Source organism: Panicum virgatum, chromosome 4K, assembly GCF_016808335.1.
Source record: "Panicum virgatum strain AP13 chromosome 4K, P.virgatum_v5, whole genome shotgun sequence".
Lineage (NCBI taxonomy): Eukaryota > Viridiplantae > Streptophyta > Magnoliopsida > Poales > Poaceae > Panicum > Panicum virgatum.
Window position 1 is genome coordinate 40,313,087 of NC_053139.1, and position 20,932 is coordinate 40,334,018.

General features: G+C 47.1%; 1 protein-coding gene across 1 annotated transcript; it reads left to right on the forward strand.

Annotated features, from left to right (window-relative positions):
* Nucleotides 1–1,076: 1,076 nt before the first annotated feature.
* On the forward strand, nucleotides 1,077–10,785 carry LOC120702229 (methyltransferase-like protein 22). The gene is made up of 12 exons (XM_039985954.1): nucleotides 1,077–1,200; nucleotides 6,477–6,674; nucleotides 6,791–6,865; nucleotides 6,943–7,013; nucleotides 7,100–7,202; nucleotides 7,338–7,388; nucleotides 7,963–8,116; nucleotides 8,883–9,027; nucleotides 9,159–9,264; nucleotides 9,348–9,586; nucleotides 9,690–10,390; nucleotides 10,649–10,785. Exons 1-10 carry the CDS (start codon nucleotides 1,077–1,079, stop codon nucleotides 9,497–9,499), a joined length of 1,179 nt encoding a protein of 392 aa, XP_039841888.1. The 3' UTR covers nucleotides 9,500–9,586; nucleotides 9,690–10,390; nucleotides 10,649–10,785.
* Nucleotides 10,786–20,932: the final 10,147 nt, after the last annotated feature.

Below are 20,932 nucleotides of genomic sequence, written 5' to 3' on the forward strand. Positions count from 1 at the left end.
CCATTGGGCCGGCCTGCTAACTCCGTGCCGGGCCGTGCCAGTCCACGGGCGGGGGTGGCGGCCCAAGCCCCGGCACGGTTGACGGGCCGTGCCAGGACCGGGCACGGCGGGAAGCGAGCCGTGCCGTGTTTGGGCCGGGCCAAATTTGCCATGCTTTGGGCGGGCCAACGGGCTGCGGGTTGCATGGACAACTATAGTAAGACCTCCTCCAACAATTCCAGCGATATCATTGGTTGTGATGGAGCTGACAGACAATAAAGAAACCAAAAATCCTTCTCTCCTCTCCTTGGTAATTGTAGTTCCGGCAGATACGCTCTCAATAGACTTTGATTAATGTGACAACACCTAGCGATGGGATAGCAGTTAGCGTAATCAAATTTAGGTATTCTCTCTCCGCCACTTCATCAATAGCTGACGATATCACATCACCTTCCTTTGGAGCAGGCCTAAGAGCATCTCCAAGAGTTCTTGTATCTTGAGTGAGTTAGCTAAAAAAACATCCATCCAACAGAAATTCTATTTACCTCGTCTTCTATCCTCGTTTTCTATCCAGAGAGTGCCACTGTGCATCTTTGCCTAGCGCTGAACGCTAGCCATCCCTTTTTGGATTTTTGCAGAAGCTGTTGGATTTCATCCCTTTTTCGCTAGCCATTTCGTTTTACTCCCTCCGTTCCAAATTATAAGTCATTCCAAGAATTCTTGGAATGACTTATAATTTGGAATGGAGAGAGTACATAATAGCTATATCAGAATTTTAGCTATTCATAAATACAAGAGGTCTTGGAGATACTTTGGCCGTAGATATTCAAAGTCTGGATTTTCCTTTATCTAAAAAATGAGTTTGAAGATGAGAAAGATAAAATGAAAATAAATCGCTTCTGACATGGGCACAAACCCAGAGCATAAAGCCATAACTGGGCCCAAGAGAAGCAAAGCCCAACGTTTCTTTCTTTGAGGAAAAACAAACCCACAAAGCCCAATGTGGTCTGCAGCTCTTCTATCAGAAAGACGACGCACACGTCACTACGTCAGGGGCTCAGGGGGAACCACCACCTGCGCTGCGACCGCCGCCCGCGATGGAAGCCGGAGGCGGCGGAGCCGAGGAGGAAGAGCAGGTGATGAGCGAGGTGCACCTGGGCTGCCCGCCGCACTTCTCCGGCCTCCACGTCTCCCGCTTCAGCTTCTCCTCACGGCCCCTAGGTACCAGCAGCTCGCGCTCCTCGCGCGCACTAGAAAACGCCGCGTTATTGCCGCGGTGGATGTACACATGATATTTGATGGGAACAAAAGTATAGATATACAAGTTTTTTATTGGTTTTATGATGATTGGCATGAAGAGATTTTTTTAAAAAAATTCAATTTAAGAAGGCACATGAACTTCTAGAGTAGTAACCATAAATTGAATATATGGTTAGTCAGCTCTCTACTTGATAATATCGTAACATGCAACCGGCTGTTTGATTATGAGATAATGCATATGGATCAAGCTCAAACAACTACTTGCAACTTGTTTTGTTCAACTGATTCATATAATACTTATCTAATGCAATTTTAGTTTTTTAGTGCCCACAATATTATCCTGTAGATGGATTGGGTATATGTAGCTGATGGCAGAAGAGTGTTCCTAAACAAAATTTAAAGAACTAAGAATGGTAGTCGACTTTCTGCTATTTGTTCGAGGCTAGAAAAGTGATAAAAACAGCTAATTGATCATATCTTGATAAATTTTAACAAAATGTAACCCTCTGGGGTGGATTGTTGGAGCAATAATGAACGCAAATTCTTGGTGGCCCGAGTGAGCGCGACCCTATCCCCGTCTCTTGTTTGGTCGCCGGCACCGAGGCCGTAGGTCTAATTCGGAGTCGTAGTAAATATATGACTTAGTAATATTTGATTGATCACGATTAGGTACGTTCCATTTATTATGAAGGTTCATAAGGAATTCATAATAGAAGGGGCTTGGCCAGCCGCCAGCTGTTGGTCGCCAGATTGATGACCACGATTTGTAGTCAACTTACTGCTATTTGTTCGAGGCTAGAACAGTGCTAAAAACAGCTACTTTATCATATCTTAATAAATTTTAACAAAATGTAACCCTTTGGGGTGGATCGTTGGAGCAATAATGAACGCAAAATTCTTGGTAGCCCAGGTCAGTGCGACCCTATCCCCATCCCTTGTTTGGTCGCCGGCGCCGAGATTTGTAGGTCTAACCTGGAGCGGTAGTAAATATCATGACTTAGCAATATTTGTTTGATCACAATTAGGTATATTCCATTTATTATGGAGGCTACTAAGGAACTTATTATAGAATTGTTTCCAATAAAAATGGTTTGCCCTACATATCGAAACCAAAAATTAATTTTGCGGATAAATATAATTTGGAATAATCCTGGTGGGAACCTCCAATGGCCTGCTTGCGGTAATATCTCTGATGTTAAGTATGTGCATTGGGAGCTAATCATCCGTAAACAACAACATTTGTATTAATGATGCATGCTTACATGTTTTTAATAATTTTTGATTGAATCGTCAATTGATTTTAGATTTGCACATCAACCTTTGTAGCTCTTTGAACCAACTGCAAGATATTTGAATTATTGTTGCCCATGGGAGCTGGAAGCCACGCACAAGTCCTGTGGTCCACTGAACATGGCCCACATCATCAGATTTTCGGAGTAAAAATCAGATTTTCAGAGTAAAAAATAGCCCGCATCTGGTTTCCTTTTTCCAGTCGCCTCCTAAACCATCCAGAGTCTGTTCTTATCCACCGCACCACACTTTCTTTTCCCCATCTGCTCCCTCTAGCTTCCCATCGATCCAGAACTCAGGCTCCCATCGATCTGGTCGAGTCGGTGTGTTCCATGGCTGCAGGAGTCCGAGCCAAGTTCCATGGAGGCAGGGTTGCAGGGGGCACTGGGGTCCGACGATCCTGCGAGCAGATCCGTGGAGGACGGAAGCCAGGAGGCCGCGGCGGCGGCAATGTCGGGCGGATTCCATTCTGGCCATCGCTCGCTACTTCTCCTTCCAACAAATGATCCGACAGCCGCTGCGTCCCCACAGGCGCGGGCCGGCATCCGGCGCGGGAGCGCGTTCTCCTTCCCTTTCCCACTATTCTGTTTTTGTCTGGCCCAGTTCGCATGTGGTTTATTTTTTTGGCCTAGTTTGTTGCTGCCGGCGTGGCCCGTTATGTGTGTCATTAGTTCATTTTTTACAACCCAGATTTTTGGGATATTAGAAATTGGAAATATGTGGGGTCCACAAATATCTAGCTCTCCAAACCACAGACAGGGACGGCGGTGGATTTTTGAAATCTGTGCCTTCTTTTCCCTCTCTCTCATCTGGCCTTTTCATTTTCCCTCTCATCTCATCTGGCCTTTTCGTCTCCCTCTCTCCTTCACGAGTTATGGTGTTCTGGAATTTTTTTAGGTTCGACTCCATGACTATATACTTTTGTATAATGGGTTTTTACTATATACTAAGGATGACCTGCTATACTGATTAGGGTCAGTCACGTAATACTGGCATTCTCGTCCTAACTGGTTAGGGTCAGTCACGTCATACTGTCACACTCGGCCCAACGAGTTAGGATGCTCTGGATTTTTATGGGTTCTACTCCATGACCATATACTTTTGTATAATGGGTTTTAACTATATACTAATAGTGACATGCTATACTGATTAGGGTCAGTCACGTAGTACTGCCATTCTCGTCCTAACTGGTTAGGGTCAGTCACGTAATACTGCCATTCTCGTCCTAACTGGTTAGGGTCAGTCACGTCATACTGTCATACTCGGCCCAACGAGTTAGAGTGCTCTGGATTTTTAAGGGTTCTACTCCATGACCATATACTTTTTGTATAATGGGTTTTAACTATATACTAATAGTGACATGCTATACTGATTAGGGTCAGTCACGTAGTACTGCCATTCTCGTCCTAACTGGTTAGGGTCAGTCACGTAATACTGTCATTCTCGTCCTAACTGATTAGGGTCAGTTACGCCATACTGTCATACTCGACCCAACGAGTTAGGGTACTCTGGATTTTTAAGGGTTCTACTCCATGACCCATATACTTTTGTATAATGGGTTTTTTCTATATACTAAGGATGACCTGCCATACTGATTAGGGTCAGTCACGTAATACTGGCATTCTCGTCCTAACTGGTTAGGGTCAGTCACGCCATATTGTCATACTCGGCCCAACGAGTTAGGACCTGTGTGGGGAGTGGTTGGTGCAGATACACCTGGATCTTTTCTCCCATTAACTGTTTTAGGAATGTGATGGATCTATTTTTTTCCCAAAACGCAAATTATATGCTATTTTGTTACACCAAAAAATGCAAAATTTATTATTTATTCATACAAATTATAACGACTAAATTTTTTGAAAATAAATATATCTCATTTAAAGATTTACACCTAAGTTCATAAAAATTGGTCACATAACTTATACATATAGCACAAATCCACTAACGTTTTACCATCGTATATATAAACAAGTTATTTACCTAAGTTGTTTGCCTTATTTTTTGCAAAGTTTTCTTATTCAAACTTTTTTACTGTAAAAACTTGCGTACCTAATTTTCGCTTTTTACAAAATAGTTATACACATAAGTTTTGTAATTACTTTGTAAAAACTTGCGTACCTATTTTTCTCTACGCACTTATATATCATAATGCTATGTCAGCCAGCAAGTTGTTTCAATATCATCAGTGTTATCGTTTTATATATTAAACTTATGCAAAAAGGATGTAATAACTTATCCAGAAAGAAAAATTTTGTATATAACTTTTATTCCAACATATTTAGATATATAACTTTATGCTAGATACGCAGAACAGTGAATGATTGATATAAAAAATTGTATGCACAACTTTTTTCTTATAACCCACATTAACTTTTGCTAGTGCATATAAAAAAAGAAATTTATGTATATAACTTTTTTTTCGAACATATTTAGATATATAACTTATGCTAGATACGCAGAACAGCGAACGATTAATATAAAAATTTGTATACATAACTTTTTGTTATAACCCATATTTTACCTTTTGCAGTGCATCCATGAAAAAAATAGAAACTTATGTATATAACTTTTTGTTCGAACATATTTAGATATATAACTTATGCTACATACGTAGAACAATGAATGATTTATATAAAAATTTGTCTACCCAACTTTTTCGTATAACCTATATATGTAACTTTCTACTGCATCTTGGAAAAATGGAAAATAACGTTTTTACTAAAATTATTGTTTTTCTTATTTTTCTAAAAATAATTTTTCGGTTTGAATCTAACTTTTATTTCACTTCCCCTACCCGAAATACTACTCCCTCTTTCCCACGTTCCCGAAAAAAATTATGCGACCTGAAAGATAATTGTGCTCACGGCCCAACAAAGAGAAGGACTCGCGCAGTGAAAGGAGAAGGAAAATGGCGTGGGCGCTTGCGGCTAGTCCGAAAAGGGAAAGGGAATTGAGTGGATGCCCAAAATAGAATATGTTAGGATGTCCGATCGTGTGCTAGCTTTCCTGCTGGCACGCGTGCGCGAACTAGCATTGCCCCAATGTCGGCGGGGGCGGCAGTACGAAGCTGGGCGCGCGCGGAGATCGGATCGAGCGATGAGATGATTGGATTGTTGTGCGCGGCCACCGAATCGGACGCGGTGGCTTGGGCATCAACAACCAAGGCCATGTTTATGTCCCAGACTCAGTCATCTTCTTCTCTCTTTCTTCTCTCACAACGTCGGCCGGCAAAACGTCGAGGCCCCTTCCTCCTTCCCTCTCCCTTGGTGTAGTCTGCAGCAGTGGTGATCGGCAGCCTCCGTCTCAGCCTCGGCGCCGCCTTGGCCTTCATCTCTGCTAGCACCCTTGGTGGCCGGGGTTGGAGCTCGCGCGAGCCCAGCCTGCGCCAGGGTTGGAGCTCACTCACACCGCCCTGTGGGGCCATACCGTGGTGGCTAGAGTTTGCCTGTGACGAGCCCGCTCTGCCGACGTTGTACTTCGTCTGATCTGGGGCGGCCTCGCCGGATGCCGGGCGAGGGCCTCTCTGTGGGCCGGCGCAACCCCACTGCCCGAGCCCGCAATCTGCGTCGCCTCCGGCCTCAAGGGTGGGGATCCTGGTGGCCGCCGGCTCCATCCCCGGGCGGGCGTGGGCGCGAGGAGCAGCACGGCCCCAGTCGCTGGCAGACTCGAGGGAGAAGCACGCGGCCGCTGTCCTCTTGTCCGCGTGCGCGAGGAGTGTCGGCCCGGCGCTACGAGGAGCCGGCGTGGGGTGGCCTCGGCCAGCGGGCAGTGGCCGCGAGCGGCGCTGCGAGGAGCCGGCACAGGGTGGCCTCGGCCAGCGGGTAGCGGCCGCGAGGAGCTGGCCGTGGGGAGGAGGGGCTTGGCCAGCCGCCGGCTGTTGGTCGCCAGATCGACGGCCCCGATTTTTCTAGATGACGTGGCATGATGTGGTGCCTTCTTTTGATCCGTGAATGGTATATTGAGATTTCGCCGTACACCTTCCCTGCAGCGCCTCGTGGTGCCAGACGAGGTGAGATTGTTGGGACACGGCGTGATTTGTACCGCCCTGAACTTTGATTCGGTGTTGTCAGGTCCATCTGTGGACGACGGCGGCGATGGCAGCGGCGGGAGCTCGCTGATCGCGGCGCCGAGCGGTTCCTGTAACTGTAAGTGAGGGGTTCTGTAGTCTGTGAGAGTGGATGTTTCATTGCGGTGGTTCGTGGCGTCGTAGAGGTTTGATGTGGTGTATATGTATTCGAATTTCTTCTTGTGGTGATATAAGGTGGTTTGCCTTATTCTGTTGCCGTGGATGAGGATGGGGATCTCGTTCTTGACCGGAGGAGAAGAAACAAATATGGTACATAAATTTCTGATTTCTACACAATGTGTTGATGTGATTGGCGTGCTGCTCATTTAAGCTTTTTTGGACTGCAGCTAGAAGTGACTACCATCTGCTCACCATTCAGCATGGTGTTACCAGCTCGCTTAAGAGCGTTGGCCTTCAGGTTGGACAATGTTGATGGTGCTTATTGAACGCGTGGTCCTTTTCCTTCGTGTACTCGTGTGATTCAATGGTGATACTGGCTTGCAGGTTTGGAAAGCTGCCTTACTATTAGCTGACTTTGTTTTGCACAAAAGCTTCACATCGTCCAACTTTGATGGTGTTACTGCCATAGAGGTTGGTGCTGGAACAAGTGATGATTCATGATTTTGTATGAATCCAGTGGATTGGGGTTTCAGTGCGATAGTACCTTTCTTGGTCTACTACTTGTTGAAACACTATACGAGTCCACTGCATGATCTGCCCTTAACTCAGCAGTGTTTCTCAGGTTTGGTAGGGTTGGTATTAGCTCGAGTTGCTAGAAAGATTTTCATTACAGGTATTTCTGACTCCTTTATAGTCCAATTTGGTAGAGTTGTTTGCTTCCCATTTCTGACTCATTGAATAAATTTCATGTTCCATATCAACCAAACGTGTATGGTAGTTTGATCCTTTTGGCTTCTGTTTGGCAAATATATTTGATTGAGATATCCAATCTCGAGATACAAAAATTTAGTTGGAATAAGAACTTCAATACAATGTGGGATTATGATTCCAATTACGATCATCATTACTTGATTACTTTCAAAAAATATTAATATCATTTAAAAGGAGAATATTTGGGTCATTTGCACTGTTGAAATGTTAATCCCTGTTAGTACCTATTGCTCTCATGACTTTAGCCAAAACAAAATATCTGAATGTTGGGTTGATATGACATGACTTGACTTTATGAATTCATGATTACCTTTTCGAAGAAAATAATTCTAGTTACAACTTGTGCATTCTATGATATAATTTCAGTTCTCTCCAGTAACTATACCCAAGTATATTAGATATTCATTTTTTTTCATGTTTTGAGACTTTGCTGTCTTCAGTCCTTATAAAATTTATTTACCAATGGGAATGAACAGATAGAGGCGCTGATATCCTAGATAATTGTTTGGCAAATGTCCATATCAACTCCGGCATGCTAAAGTTTGATGAAGCTAAAGTTTGTGTACGGGAACTGGACTGGAAAATGTCATGGCCTCCACCCATGGGTACATATGATTCTTCTGATCCAAGGTTTTCTTTACACCAATTGATCTCAGTTTAATCATTGTTCATGATGCAGCGGACAACAGTGATCCATAAACAGCATATTTGAGTGGACACCGAATATCAGATCACGTGTTGGTTTACCCCTAACTGTTTATGAACAAAATATCCCACGCTCATGCATTGTATTTGCCATACAGCAGAACACATGATATGAATGTAATTGTGTAAGTTAGAGTTACTAGCATCATCACACAGGAAAACTGAGTAGATGTAAAATTGATCGCAGAAGCAAAAGGCTAGCATCATATGTGTGATGGGCATGGGCTGCAAATTGACATGGAATTTACGGAGTTCAGGGTGTAAATGAAGGCACCTTACTTCTGACATGCACACAGCTTAATCATTGGAGGCTTTTAGCTCTAGGGAATGGGAGCCTTTCCAGCACAGCAGCACTTGAGTTGCTACAGATGTAATATTCATTCATATTTGATAGTCACAAGATGGCTGGAGTACGCCCCGGTGGACAGATTAAACCCAGGGCAGAAGCATCCTTTACAAAGTATTGTTCCCCCATGGGTTGGCTACCAAAGGAGAGCTGATACAATTATTGTGAACCCGACACGCTCTTGGGAAAGGGTGTGCTCAGGGAGGTTGTCCACCCAATACAGTATTTTGTGCACAAACATTAGATGGACTTTTCCAACTCCTCTGTATAATCTTCCTTTTGCTTTATTTCAGTTTTGGTAAACATTTTTTTTGGCACTGGGCTCAAGTTATGTTCTTTGTGCAGTTTAAGGTACTTATGGTCTGCAGATGATATTGAGGAGGCTGCGAAAGCTACCGTCCTGTTTGCAGCAGATGTCATCTATAGTGATGATCTCACTGATTTGTTCTTCGACACAGTGAAGAAACTGATGTCAAGTGGTGCTAAGAAGGTATCGTCATATTCAGCATGTATACACTATTCAGCCCCAAGGTCTTGATTTAAAATGCTTTCCCAACTTTGGAGTTAAGAGTGTTTGAAAAAAAAAATGGATGAGTCCAGGTTCTTCTTTGTATTATGTAGGTGCTGTACCTGGCCCTGGAGAAGAGATACAACTTCAGTTTGGACGAACTAGACGTTGTGGCCAATGGTTATGCTCACTTCCGAAGTTTCTTCGCAACTCAACAAGGTAAATTGTTTTCCGAAAGCATTCTGCTTGCAGTTAACAAAACCATCTAAGCTATCTATACCTTTGACCCCATTTATCTGCAGAACACGAGGGTGCACCCGACGGAGATAAACCAGGTCTCGTTGGAAAGCTGATAGATCTCGAAGAGGTTCCTCAGTATATCAGAGAATATGAGAGGGGCAAGGATTTGGAGATTTGGGAGATCGAGTACAGTCCAGAACAGGAACTGCACTAACTTGTGCAGAAGCCATCGACTCTCTGTTCCATGCTATAGTATTCTACAGGAACAAGAGAACAGAGTAACTTGAATTCATTTAATCTAGTCAGTACATCCAGAAATCTCGTTTGAGGTTGTTTTTTCACTCGCCAATTCCAGCAGTATCTCAATAATTATTTGCAATTGCAATCTGTAAATGCAATTGCAGGCATGTGTTCGCTCCAATCAGAACCAGTACGAGTAGATGATCCAGGCGAAGATGGTCCAGAAGAGCACACCGTAGAGTATCACCTGCACCGGAAAAGAGAGGGACAAGCACACCAAAGATCGATCATGAATGCGGCGAATACGCATCTATTTTGGCTGATCGGCGGCATGGTTCTGCGAGTCGTGATGGGCGCGTACCGGCAAAGACGGCGCGGGGACGGCGCCGTCGCCGGGCTTGGGCTCGAGCAGCGGCGCCGCCGTGGAGGGCGCCTCGCCGTGCACCGTGCAGGACACGTCAGTGACGTCGGACGACGAGCTGCTGCAGGACCTCGCCGGGAGCGGCGACGGGTGGAACGCCGGGTCGTCCCACCAGAGCTCCTGCTGCCCGAACGGAGGGGGCGGCTGCGGCGAACAGGGCGCGTGGCAGTGGTCCGCCGGCGGGCAGTGCCAGTGGTGGTGGTGCATGGCGGCGGGGAGCCCGGCCGGAGGAACCCAACCAAAGTCTTGGCACCGCCGCCGCTGGTTGGCAGGAGAGGGGGAGATCGCGTCGGGGTCGATCGATCGGTCCGTCGCCGCGGCGTGCGGGCTGCCCCGGCCTCGCCGATTTTGTAGTGGATGGAAAAACGATTGCGCCGCGCGTGCGTGGTCTCCGGATCACGAATTCACGATGTCGGAGATGCATCCGGTGCTTCCTGTTTATAGGTGACCATGATCGACTTGCTAATTTTTTTTATTTTGAATCTGTTTGAATTTGGTATATACATTCAGTTTATCATTCGTTCATGGCCTTTTTTAATCGGTCATGTAAATCCTGATTGCTGCAACCCTGAATGCTGCACAAACTTTCCATGCAACAACATGCGAGGAGAGAAAATGAGTTCACCCTATTTACTACAACAATCGCTGTATTTCTTAAGCTAAACTTGAGCTCAATTCCTGCAGCGGTGTTTGTATTTGCAGAGCGAGCTCCCATCAACATCAGATGCGCGCTGGTTGTGTCCGCTCGAATCAGAAGAAGCACCAGTAGAAGACGAGCCCCGCGACGACGGCGCCGAACAAGAGCAAGACGAAAGCCACGGCCTGCCCGCGCCGCCAAGAAACAAAGTCAGCCATACGAGCGCCAGCTGCAAATAAACTGACAGATCGAACGTCTCTGAGCTCTCGAGAGGAATCGAGGACGCGTACGTACCACGGGGGATGAGCCGGCGTCGGGCCTGGGCGTGGGCTCGAGGAGCGGAGCCGCCGTCGGCGTCGTCGACGAGCACCTGCAGAGGTTGCGTTCTGGCGCCGTCGTCGGAGTCCGACGAGCTGCTGGTGAAGAAGCTGCTCGATCCTGGGAGAAGCGCCGGGTGGATGAACATTGTCAGCGGCGGCGGCGGCGTGTAGGTGTGGCAGTGGCGCGCCGGCGGGCAGTGGCAATGGTGGTGAGGCATCTGTGCCAGGAGCCCAGGAAGGCAGGAAAGGAGGAAGAGCAGTCTGCTTGACTCTTGAGATGCGATCAGCGTGCGGTAGGCGGCCTGTTGCCCGGCTGGGCTGCGGCGGCGTCGGAGATTTTATCGACGGGTTGAGGCGGGATCGCGCTCGGCGTCGGAGTCCGCGATCGGGCGCCGGACTGGAAGACGCATGTCCTCGGTGTCGGGCACTCGGACTCGGACGTGCCGGGCCTGGGCCTGGGTATGGGTCGCTAGCTACCAGGGTTTACAGAATTATACACACACCATCTACAAGGGGAAAAAAGCCGATGGACTCCTCAATGTTATTCAGGGCCATGCTCCAGCTCCTACCGCAGCCCCAGCTGGAGCTCTACCAAACGGTTTGAAGGTGGAGCGGCTCCACCCTGTAGCATGTGAGAGCCGTAAAAATGGCTTTGCCTGCGAGCAGGTGAAGCCACAAAAATCAGCTCCACCTGCTCCAGCTCCGGCTCCACCCTTTTTGGTAGGAACCGGAGCCCTCCGAAACAGGCCCTCAAAATTCGACAGTGAGGAGTGAAGAGTATCAAAGACACCATCCCTAAGATAATTAATAAAAATAAATTCATAATAAAAATATATGGAAGACATAGTAAGTTGATTTTCCAGAACAAATTACCTACATAAAAATTTCATGTAAAACACAATTAGCAAAGGCAAGATTCAAATAAAAATATAAAAGTTAGTGGTTTGATGATTGATCTCCATTTGGATTGGGGCATAAAATATCTAAATAAATAGTTCATGTGAAATGCAATTAATAAATAGCCAAACTGAAAAACTAAAAATATTTAAAAAAATTATTTGAATTTCATATTTAAAAAATAAATAAATTAAGAGTCACTGTAGGATGCATACATACAAGTACTATAGTTAAAGTTAATCGCGCCACCTCTTCACTCTCCAAACCAAGAAACAACCATGTTAATTAGTGCAAAAAAGAGTAATAATCAACATTGTGGATGAGTGGATCAACATGGGCCCAAATTATAACAATTGATACAGATTTGAAATATATTGTAGGACTAAAATATAATTCTAATACTACTTCAATATTTTCAAGAAATATTAAATCAATTAAAAAAGAGAGTGTTTGGGTTATCTGTACTGTTCAAATGCTAATCCATGGTAGTACCTTTTTATCTTGACTTTAGCCAAGACATAAATATCTGATGTTCGATTGTTATTACACGTCTTGATAAATTCATGTTTATATTTTTGAATGGAAAATATTTCATATATATAACTTCTTGTGATATACTTTGAGTTCCCTCCACCCAAGTACATTGGACCATAGTCACAAAGATTCGGGGGCGATGGAATCGAGGGACAGGGTCGAGGAACGAGATACAGTCCTTGTGAGAGGTTTTTACAAAGCGGAGACGAAAATGACCCCGCGTTTCTAGGACGAGATCGGTGTTTTTGGGTTGAGGAACGGTACCCTCGACCCCGATTTATGTGACTATGCATTGGACATTCAATCTTCTTTTCATGTCTTGCCACTTTGCTATGTTTAGTCTTTATTTACGAAAATTTGTCATCCCTGACCTTTGATAAATCTTATCAGTAATGTAACTCCTGATCGGTGCACAAACTTTACAGGCACTCTCTTTTTTAACTTGTTTCTAATGTGTGTAAGAGGAGTTTTCTTTGATCTTTTCTGTATTAGCTGTCTACTTGTTTAAACTGTAAACCTTTGCTGCTTTTCTCTTAAATGCATCGGCAGTGCTCCTGCCTAATCGTTCAAAAAAAAACTTTACAGGCACGACATGGGAGAAGAGTGAAATTGCATTCACAAGATTTAGTACAACCACTATTTTCCTAGACTAAACTTGAGCTCAATTCTCGCAAGAAGTGTTTGTATTTGCAGCGAGCAGAGCGAGCACCCATCAAGCATCAACACCGGATGTGCGTTGGTCGTCGTGTCCGCTCGAATCAGAAGAAGCACCCGTAGAAGACGAGCCCCGCGACGGCGACGGTTAAGAAGAGCAAGACGAAGGCCACAGCCTGCACCGTCAAGAAAAACAAGCACACCGAGGTCAGTCCTCTGATGGCAAACTGCAAACTGACAGATCCATCGAGCTGGAAATTAAAGAGAATGCATTCGTACCGCGGGGGATGAGCCGGGGGCGTCGGGCCTTGCCGTGGGCTTCTCGAGGAGCGGCGCCGCGCCGTCCGGCGTCGACGACGGCGGCACCTCGAAGCGCACCTGTATGGGCTGCGTTCCGGCTCCGACGTCGTCGGAGTCCGACGAGCTGCTGCTGAAGAAGAAGCCGCTCGACCCCGGGAGAAGCGCCGGGTGGATGAACATCGTCGTCGTCGGCGCCGGCGTGCTGCTGTGGCAGTGGCAGTGGTGGTGAGTCCTATTTGGGAATTGGGATGGATGGATGGATGGATGGATGGATGGATCGGCGCGCGGTGTAGGCGGTGCGTCCTGTTGCTGCGGTGCCCCGCCGGCCTGCGGCATCGGCAATTTGTAGAGGAAGTCGAGGCCACCCGGATCGGACTCCGCGCGAATGCGTCGGATTAGGAGTCGGAGTCCGATGATCCGCGGGCCGTGGATTACACACAGCATGAACAAGGAAAAGGAAAAATAGTGCGTGGAGTTGGACTAGTCAATGTTCAGTTGCTCGCCATCAGGCATCAATTCAACAATGCCTATGGGTATGTAAGTTTAGGTTCCAGTGCTGCGCCAGTTGAACTAGCAGAGTTTGATGAGCTAGCTACCGTTCAGAGGCTGCAGTGCAAAATCGCTTCGAAGGGATTCGCAACAAGAATGATAAATGCAAAAAATCGGTTCGTGGCTTACGGTTCGAATAGAAAACTCGGTTCAATTTTGGTTTGTGACACCACAAATCGAATCTTACTGTGTGCTCTGTTCGGTTTACAGGAGAAATTTCAGTATTTGGATATGAATTCTCAATGCTCGCCATCAAGTCGACAGCAAGTTTCTAAATAAACCACAAGATCAATCTGAAGTCTGACTCCGCGTAATCGCATTTGCCGGCGCCGCCGCGCGCGCTCCGATCAACGGAACCAGCACCAGTAGACAAGCCCGGCGATGGCGGCGAAGAAGAGCAACACGAGGAGGAGCGCCTCCTGCGCCGGGAAATCAAAGAGACGCGCCAAGGTTAAATTGATCAGCCGGCGTACACGCACGCATGCCTGGCTAGATCGCAGATAATCGTAATCGAGATAGATATAGATACATGCGTGCGTGCGTACCGTGGCAGATTGGTCGGCGGCGCGGGGCTTGCTGCTCTCGAGGAGCGGCGCCCTGCTGCCACCCGTCGCCGGCATCTCGACGCGCACCGCCGGGTTGTTCCAGAAGTAGTAGTAGTAGTCGTCCTGCTCGCACGGCGGCGGCGGCGGACAAGGCGGGTGGCAGTGGTGCGCCGGGTTCCACGAGGAGTCCTGCGGCTGCTCGCAGGGCGGGGGGGCGTGGTGGTCCGTCGGCGGACAGTGGCAATGATGATGATCCATGGCGGCTCTGGTCCGAGGTCCGGGATTTCGGAAGCTGCGCCGGCCGATCGATCTGCTGCGCCCTCCCCGCGGGCTGCGGCTTCGGGGATGGATTATAGCAGCACTACACGATCACGCCGCGCGCGGGTTTCGGCTGGAGACTGGAGGTGTCGTGGCGGCTCTGAATTCTGATCGCGCTGCCGCCGCCTTTGCGGCACCAGATTGGACGACGCTTCCACACCAGATCAGCAAATCGATCTTTTGCTCGCACTCTCCTCCCTTCCTGGCTCGCTCGCTGGCTTGCTGCTCGCCGGCCGTGACCTCCTGCCGCTCTCGCAACCCACCACGCGGCGCCCCGGTGTGAGATCCGCGGCGGCCTCCGCCCTCCACTGCCCCCTCAACTCCACTCATCCGCGCAGCTCGCTCGCCTCTCGTCTCTTCCGATGTCGTCTTCCCACACTCCGCGTCTCTCTGGCCGGCAACTGCGTCCTCACCCACCACGACGACCTCCTCCTAAGGGCGCGACCGGGCATGGGCGCGACAGAGCTCGCTGGTAGGAAGGACACGGGTCGCCGCTCCCCGCTGCTTCCCACACGGGCGGAGAACCTCCTCAGGGCGCGTCCGGGCGCGGGCGTGGTGGAGCTCGCCGATGGCGGGCTACCGCTCCCTGCAGCTTCCCCCACGAAGGCCGACGGAGGAGTTCTGAGCGGCGTCCATGGCAGTCAGCTGTTGGAGGTTGAAGATGACTGAAGGCTGTGGCGAGCACCGGATGGTCATGTTGTAATAGGTATATTATGGTGTTGCAGTAGAGATTTTTGGAATATTGCACGTGCTTCATTAGATGTTGCAAAAGCATATCTAAACGTTGCGTTGTTGCATTTATGGTAAATGTTTTATATGGATGATGCAATTGTTTACTTAGGTGTTCTGCCTTTAATGACATATTTAAACGTCCCATATGAAACAGATGTTGCGGCGGTTTTCTCGTCATCAACAGATAACTAACAATTTTTTTAATTTTTTTGTATTGCGAACGTTAGTATTTGATGTTGTGTTGGATTTGATCAGATGAACAAGAAAACCAGGATGACCGCCGCCACCACGAGGCCGGCGAGCCCTACGGCGCATACCCATCCCTGCACCAAAATCGAAAGAACACAAATTAAAATCATGCCCGGGGCGAGGGTGATCGATTGGATCATGACACGCGTTCCGACGGTCGATCAAAAAAAGAAAGAAAGAAGACACGCGTACCGGGCAACCGCGCTCCGAGCTGTCTTCGGCGTCGACGACGGCTGGCTTGGGCTTGGGCTTGGGCGCGAGGAGCGGCGCCGCGGCCGCGAGGGACGGCGGCGGCCGCGCGGGGCGGCTGCTGCTTCTGGTGGACGACGAGGTGGAGCTGGAGAACACCGCCGGGCTGTACATGACGGGGACGAAGGTAGACGACGCCGAGCAGGCGCAGTGGCACGCCGCGGCGCAGTGCCCAACCATGGTCGCCGACCGTGCGCTACGCTAGCTAGCTAGCTGCTGCCCGTGCACGAAGGCCCGGACTTCTTCGCCGGCCGCCGCGGGTTGCTGCTCGGGAGGATTATGGGCTACTTTGGCCGTAGATTGCGCCGCCGCCGGCGTAGCCGAGGTCTTTGGATTTGCAGGGAGAGCTAGAGCTCGCGTTGAGAGCTGAGGTTCGTAACAAACGTCGAGGGAAACCTGGATTCGAATGGGGTGGCCCGTCACAGGCCGTGGAAGTCTGGGCTGGGCTGGCTCAAAAATTGCCACTTTGATGATTTGGGTCCTTTTTTGCCAACTCAATGGATTACAAGATGGCCATCCTGGGCGCGCGGCCCGCGACACGCAAGGCTGGGCTGGCTTGTGGGCTCGTGGCCCAGGAGAATGAAACGCGAGAACGACGTCGAGGCAGACGAGTCTCCTCGCAGATTGCCGAGCAGCTTCTTCATCTAAGATTTCTCTCCGGAAGATGCTCGAGCAATGTCCACAGCGTTCAGAGTTTTGGAAGCAAGCAACAACGTACTCTGTACTTTTTTGTTTGACGGAGCTCGTCGAGACTTCTGAACTTGGACAGGAACCGAACCGTGTACGGACAAAAGCTTCACTTTTACAGGAACCATCTTTCGAAAGAAAAAAACCTGAGACAGGAACCGAACCGTATACGGACAAAGGCTTCGCCATCCCTTGCGTCCCGTTCGGCTCGCCAGGTCCAGATGCACAAGCGTGCCGCAACTGCTGGGCTCGTCGAGCCAGGGATGTGTTTGTTCCTCTTGATTTCCAGCGCTGCCTGCCTGCCTGCGGCCATGTTTGGTGTGGGATGAAAAAAATTTCACGAGAATTTTTTGCACTTTTGTCCACTAATTTAGAGTATTAAATAAAGTTTAATTATAAAACCACTGCAGGACCCTAGTAAATTCGCGAGACCAATCTAATGAGGCCTTCGATTGCACGACTAGAGCATAAATACTATAGCATCAATGTAGCAAATTATAGATTAATTACCGTTATTAGATTCGTCGCAAAAAGTTACATTCATCTCTGAATTTTTTTTGCAAATAGACTATATTTATTACTTCATACATATAAGATTCCCTTTTCGCGAAATATTTACTGTAAAAACCAAACATTACCTGCAATCCTGCAAGTTTTCACACGGCTTCGCCTAGATTTTTTGTGCGTGCAGCGCACTTGATGATGGATGGTGGGTCAACTTCACTATCTTTTTCGCTAATCAAAAGGATGAAGGGTCCACTGATATCCTATGGCACCGACCTGCTCCCTCAGCAACGAACATGGGCAGAAAAAGGTGAAGATACCTTGGTGCTTTGTTCTTTTCCCAGCATAAAAAAAGGAAAGGAATGCTGCAACTGCCCATCTTATCCATTGGGGATCAGGACTCTATGTCCAAGGCTTGCCACTTTGATGATTTAAGGCTTTTTCCATGATTCCAGCAGCTCATGAGATGAGATTACACCACTTTGGTGCTCTATTTTCTCTCTATAATCCATTATTGTGTATTTTCAGATTTTTTAAAAAAGATTTTCATATAAAATCCAGGGCTTGGTTTTCTGCATGCCTCATGTGTCCTGTACTAGCTGAGTCCTGGTCCAAGGCGTGCAGGCAGGGGAAACCAGTGGAGTGCCCTAGCAGAGAACCTGTTGCCGAAGAGTGCAGCATCTGGTGTCCTTGCCCACCGCACATGCAGGGCCCTTGCAGAAAATGGAGTGGCCAATGGCCAATTGGTTTCAGGATTGCCCAGGTTGTTTGGTTGTGGGGGCTAAATTTTAGTCTATGAATCTTAGTATTTAAAATTATTAAATAAAGATTAATTATAAAACTAACTGCAGAACTCTGGGGCTAAACTGCGAGATGAATCTAATTAGATATATTAATCCATGATTAGTGGATGGTTATTGTAGCATCACTGTAGCAAATTATGAATTAATTAGACTCATTAGATTCGTCTCGTGAATTAGCACTCAACTGTAAAAAAAATAGATTTTATTTGATAATCCAAAATAGTAAGATTTTTTTGATGTGGCAGGAATTTTAAAAAAATCCCTCAATATTTCACTCAAGTTCAGTTGAGTAGACTGGGTAGGGTTGATCCCTTTCTTGTCGCAGTTGGCTCCAATCCAAAGCTCTTTCGAACGCAAGCAATCATGCTTAGGTATTTTTGAAGGTAGAATCAGAATGAATCGGGGGGGGGGGGGGGGGGGGGGGTTGGAGAAAGACTCACCTTTAGTTTGTCTTTGTCTTTTTAGAGAGATAGGTGGGAATAAAGAAGAGCGAACGGCAATAAAATGTGTTGGAACAGTAATCGTGCCTGTCATCAGACGAAATTCAAATGAGCAGCTGTTTTGTTTTGTTTTGTTTTGCTGAATCTGACTGACCATTACTTGCTTTGTGCTATGAAATTAACAATTTTGCTGTGAGATCAGGAGCCAATTCTGTGCGAAGAAAGGGGAATAATCTGTCCCTTTGTTTTAGAATAATCTCAATGGGAATTTTATAGAAGATTTCATAACATTAAATATCATCAATTTTGCTGATATGACAATAAGAGAAAATGATGAAGTTTTATGAGATGTGACTCTTCTGACACAATTACCTAGTTTTCAATCTAAATAATTCTGCCCATAAAACTCCCACTAATAAGAGGAATAATTTGTCCCTTTTTCTTTTGCACAAATCAATGCATCTGGGAGAGCGGTTGCTCAATGAAGTCTCAGTCCAGAGGATCAGTGTTCTAGGACGCAATAATGTGGCTGCCAGCCTTGGAGCAGCATGGAGCATTGGTGCTTTGGTTTGAAACTTTGTTGCAAACCAAAATGATGGTAGCTAGCTGAAAAGATGGTTGCTTGCCCTCTGGACTTTTGGCATGCACTTGTGGTGGCATCGACCTAGAAGTGCTACAGAGTGTAGTGCTACCTGTTCAGAGCACATGGTAGGGAATGCCAACGGCAATGGTTTTTAAATCACTTTGAAAAAAATGTTTTTTAAATCATATTCGAACATTATAAAAAATTGGATTATTACGAGTTTAATTGTTTGCCAATCTCTCCCTCAACACGTAGTGTTTTTTTATGGATTTGGCCAATTGGCCTTGAAATTATTTTGTCCCTTTGAGGGGACAGACTAATGAGGACTAGAAGTTGAGGTAGCACGTTCTAGGAATCCATAGGAAACTTATATGGCCCAAGTACCAACACTTTCCTCGGACTATGTGTTCATCAGTTGACGTAAAAAAGCCTGATAGTTGACATGGCACCATGGTTAGAGTAGCTAGTGGTGGCGTTAACGCCGTAACGAGATGGATTCTGCTGACTGCTGAGTGCTGAGGCAGCCAGTAGCTCCTTGTTGTTTGAGCGGTGGAGTAGGAGGTGGCAGAGAAGTTGTCAACAGACCAAAACACAGCTAGGTTAGGGTTTGCACAATAAAAGAAAAGCTAAGATCAGTCCGAGTAGAAGTGTCACGATACAGTCACCAATACACTAAATTAAATAATTGAGCCGAAAGAGTGTTATGGTGATGACACTCATCTCACATTTCATGATACTCCCATGCTCTCTTTTCATAATGACAGTAAAATTAATGCCCACACTCCCATCACACTTCCATTGAGATTGGTCTAAGAGTATCTCCAGCAGATTTAGTACAATGGATATTTATCCCAAAAAAACTGTCAGGATATCTAAAATCCACAAAAAAAAATTGTCCCTAAATGTTTTTAGCAAATTGCTTAAATTTCTCTCTCCTTAAACCAAATATACCAAAGCAAAGACTGGATTGCTAAATTGGAGGCGCGTGTAGGAAGAGGCCAACAGCTCCGAGGCCAACAGCTCCTGGTCGGAGCTTTCCGCGCCGCCTCTGTCCCCTTCACGCGCCGCGTCGCCGGCGTTCTCCTTGCCTCCGGCCGCCAGTGGCACCATGAAAATCTGCATCAAGCTCCACGGTGAGACCAGGCGGGCGAGCGCCGCCCGTAGGCGAGCTCGACGACGTGAAGGAGCACCACCGCACGAGCAGCTCGAATGGCCGCATGGCGAGCCTCCACTACAGCGCGGCCGTGCTCCACCGCGGGGACCTCGATTCATGGTGGAGGTCGAGATCTGCGGGTCGACCAAGCAGAACGCGGGGAGAGGGAGAGGGGGAAGTAAACACGCCGTTGTCAGAAGAGGTCGAGTAGGACGCCAGTGGGATCTAGTGGGCAACCTCGTGGTGGAGGAGCGTCGCTGCACGAGCAGCACCGACAGCCACGTATAGGAGCGGCGTGGCGTGGCGGAGGAGCGGTGCGCAGCTCCGACGGGAGCGAGGAGGTGGAGGGGCTGGTGAGGAGGAGGAATTGGCCGGAGAGAAGAAGGGGATTTTTATGTGCAGGTGATGTTTTGAAAAAAAAAACTCTCAATAAAACATGTCCCGAAGTAGGGGGACTTTTGCAATTATTTGCCAGCATGGCATGCCACCACGTCGGTGTCGGAAGCTGGCGTGGCACGTTTTGGGATCTCGGATGAACCACTTAACACAATTTAGGGATCCAAATAGACGATTTGAGAGTTTAGAAACCTAGATAAAACTTGAAGACAAATTTAGGGTTTTGGGGTGCAATTTACTCTAGTTTTTTTTATGCCTTGGACTTTTTGCGAAATCCCTACAACATAAGAGTATTTTTAAAAAACTTTATAAGTATCCAGTTATACCAAATCTGTTGGAGGGGAGCACAAATCATAATTTAAATCATCTCTATATATCCTTTACCTAAAACAAAATTTAGATATCCATTTATATCAAATCTGTTGGAGATGTTCTA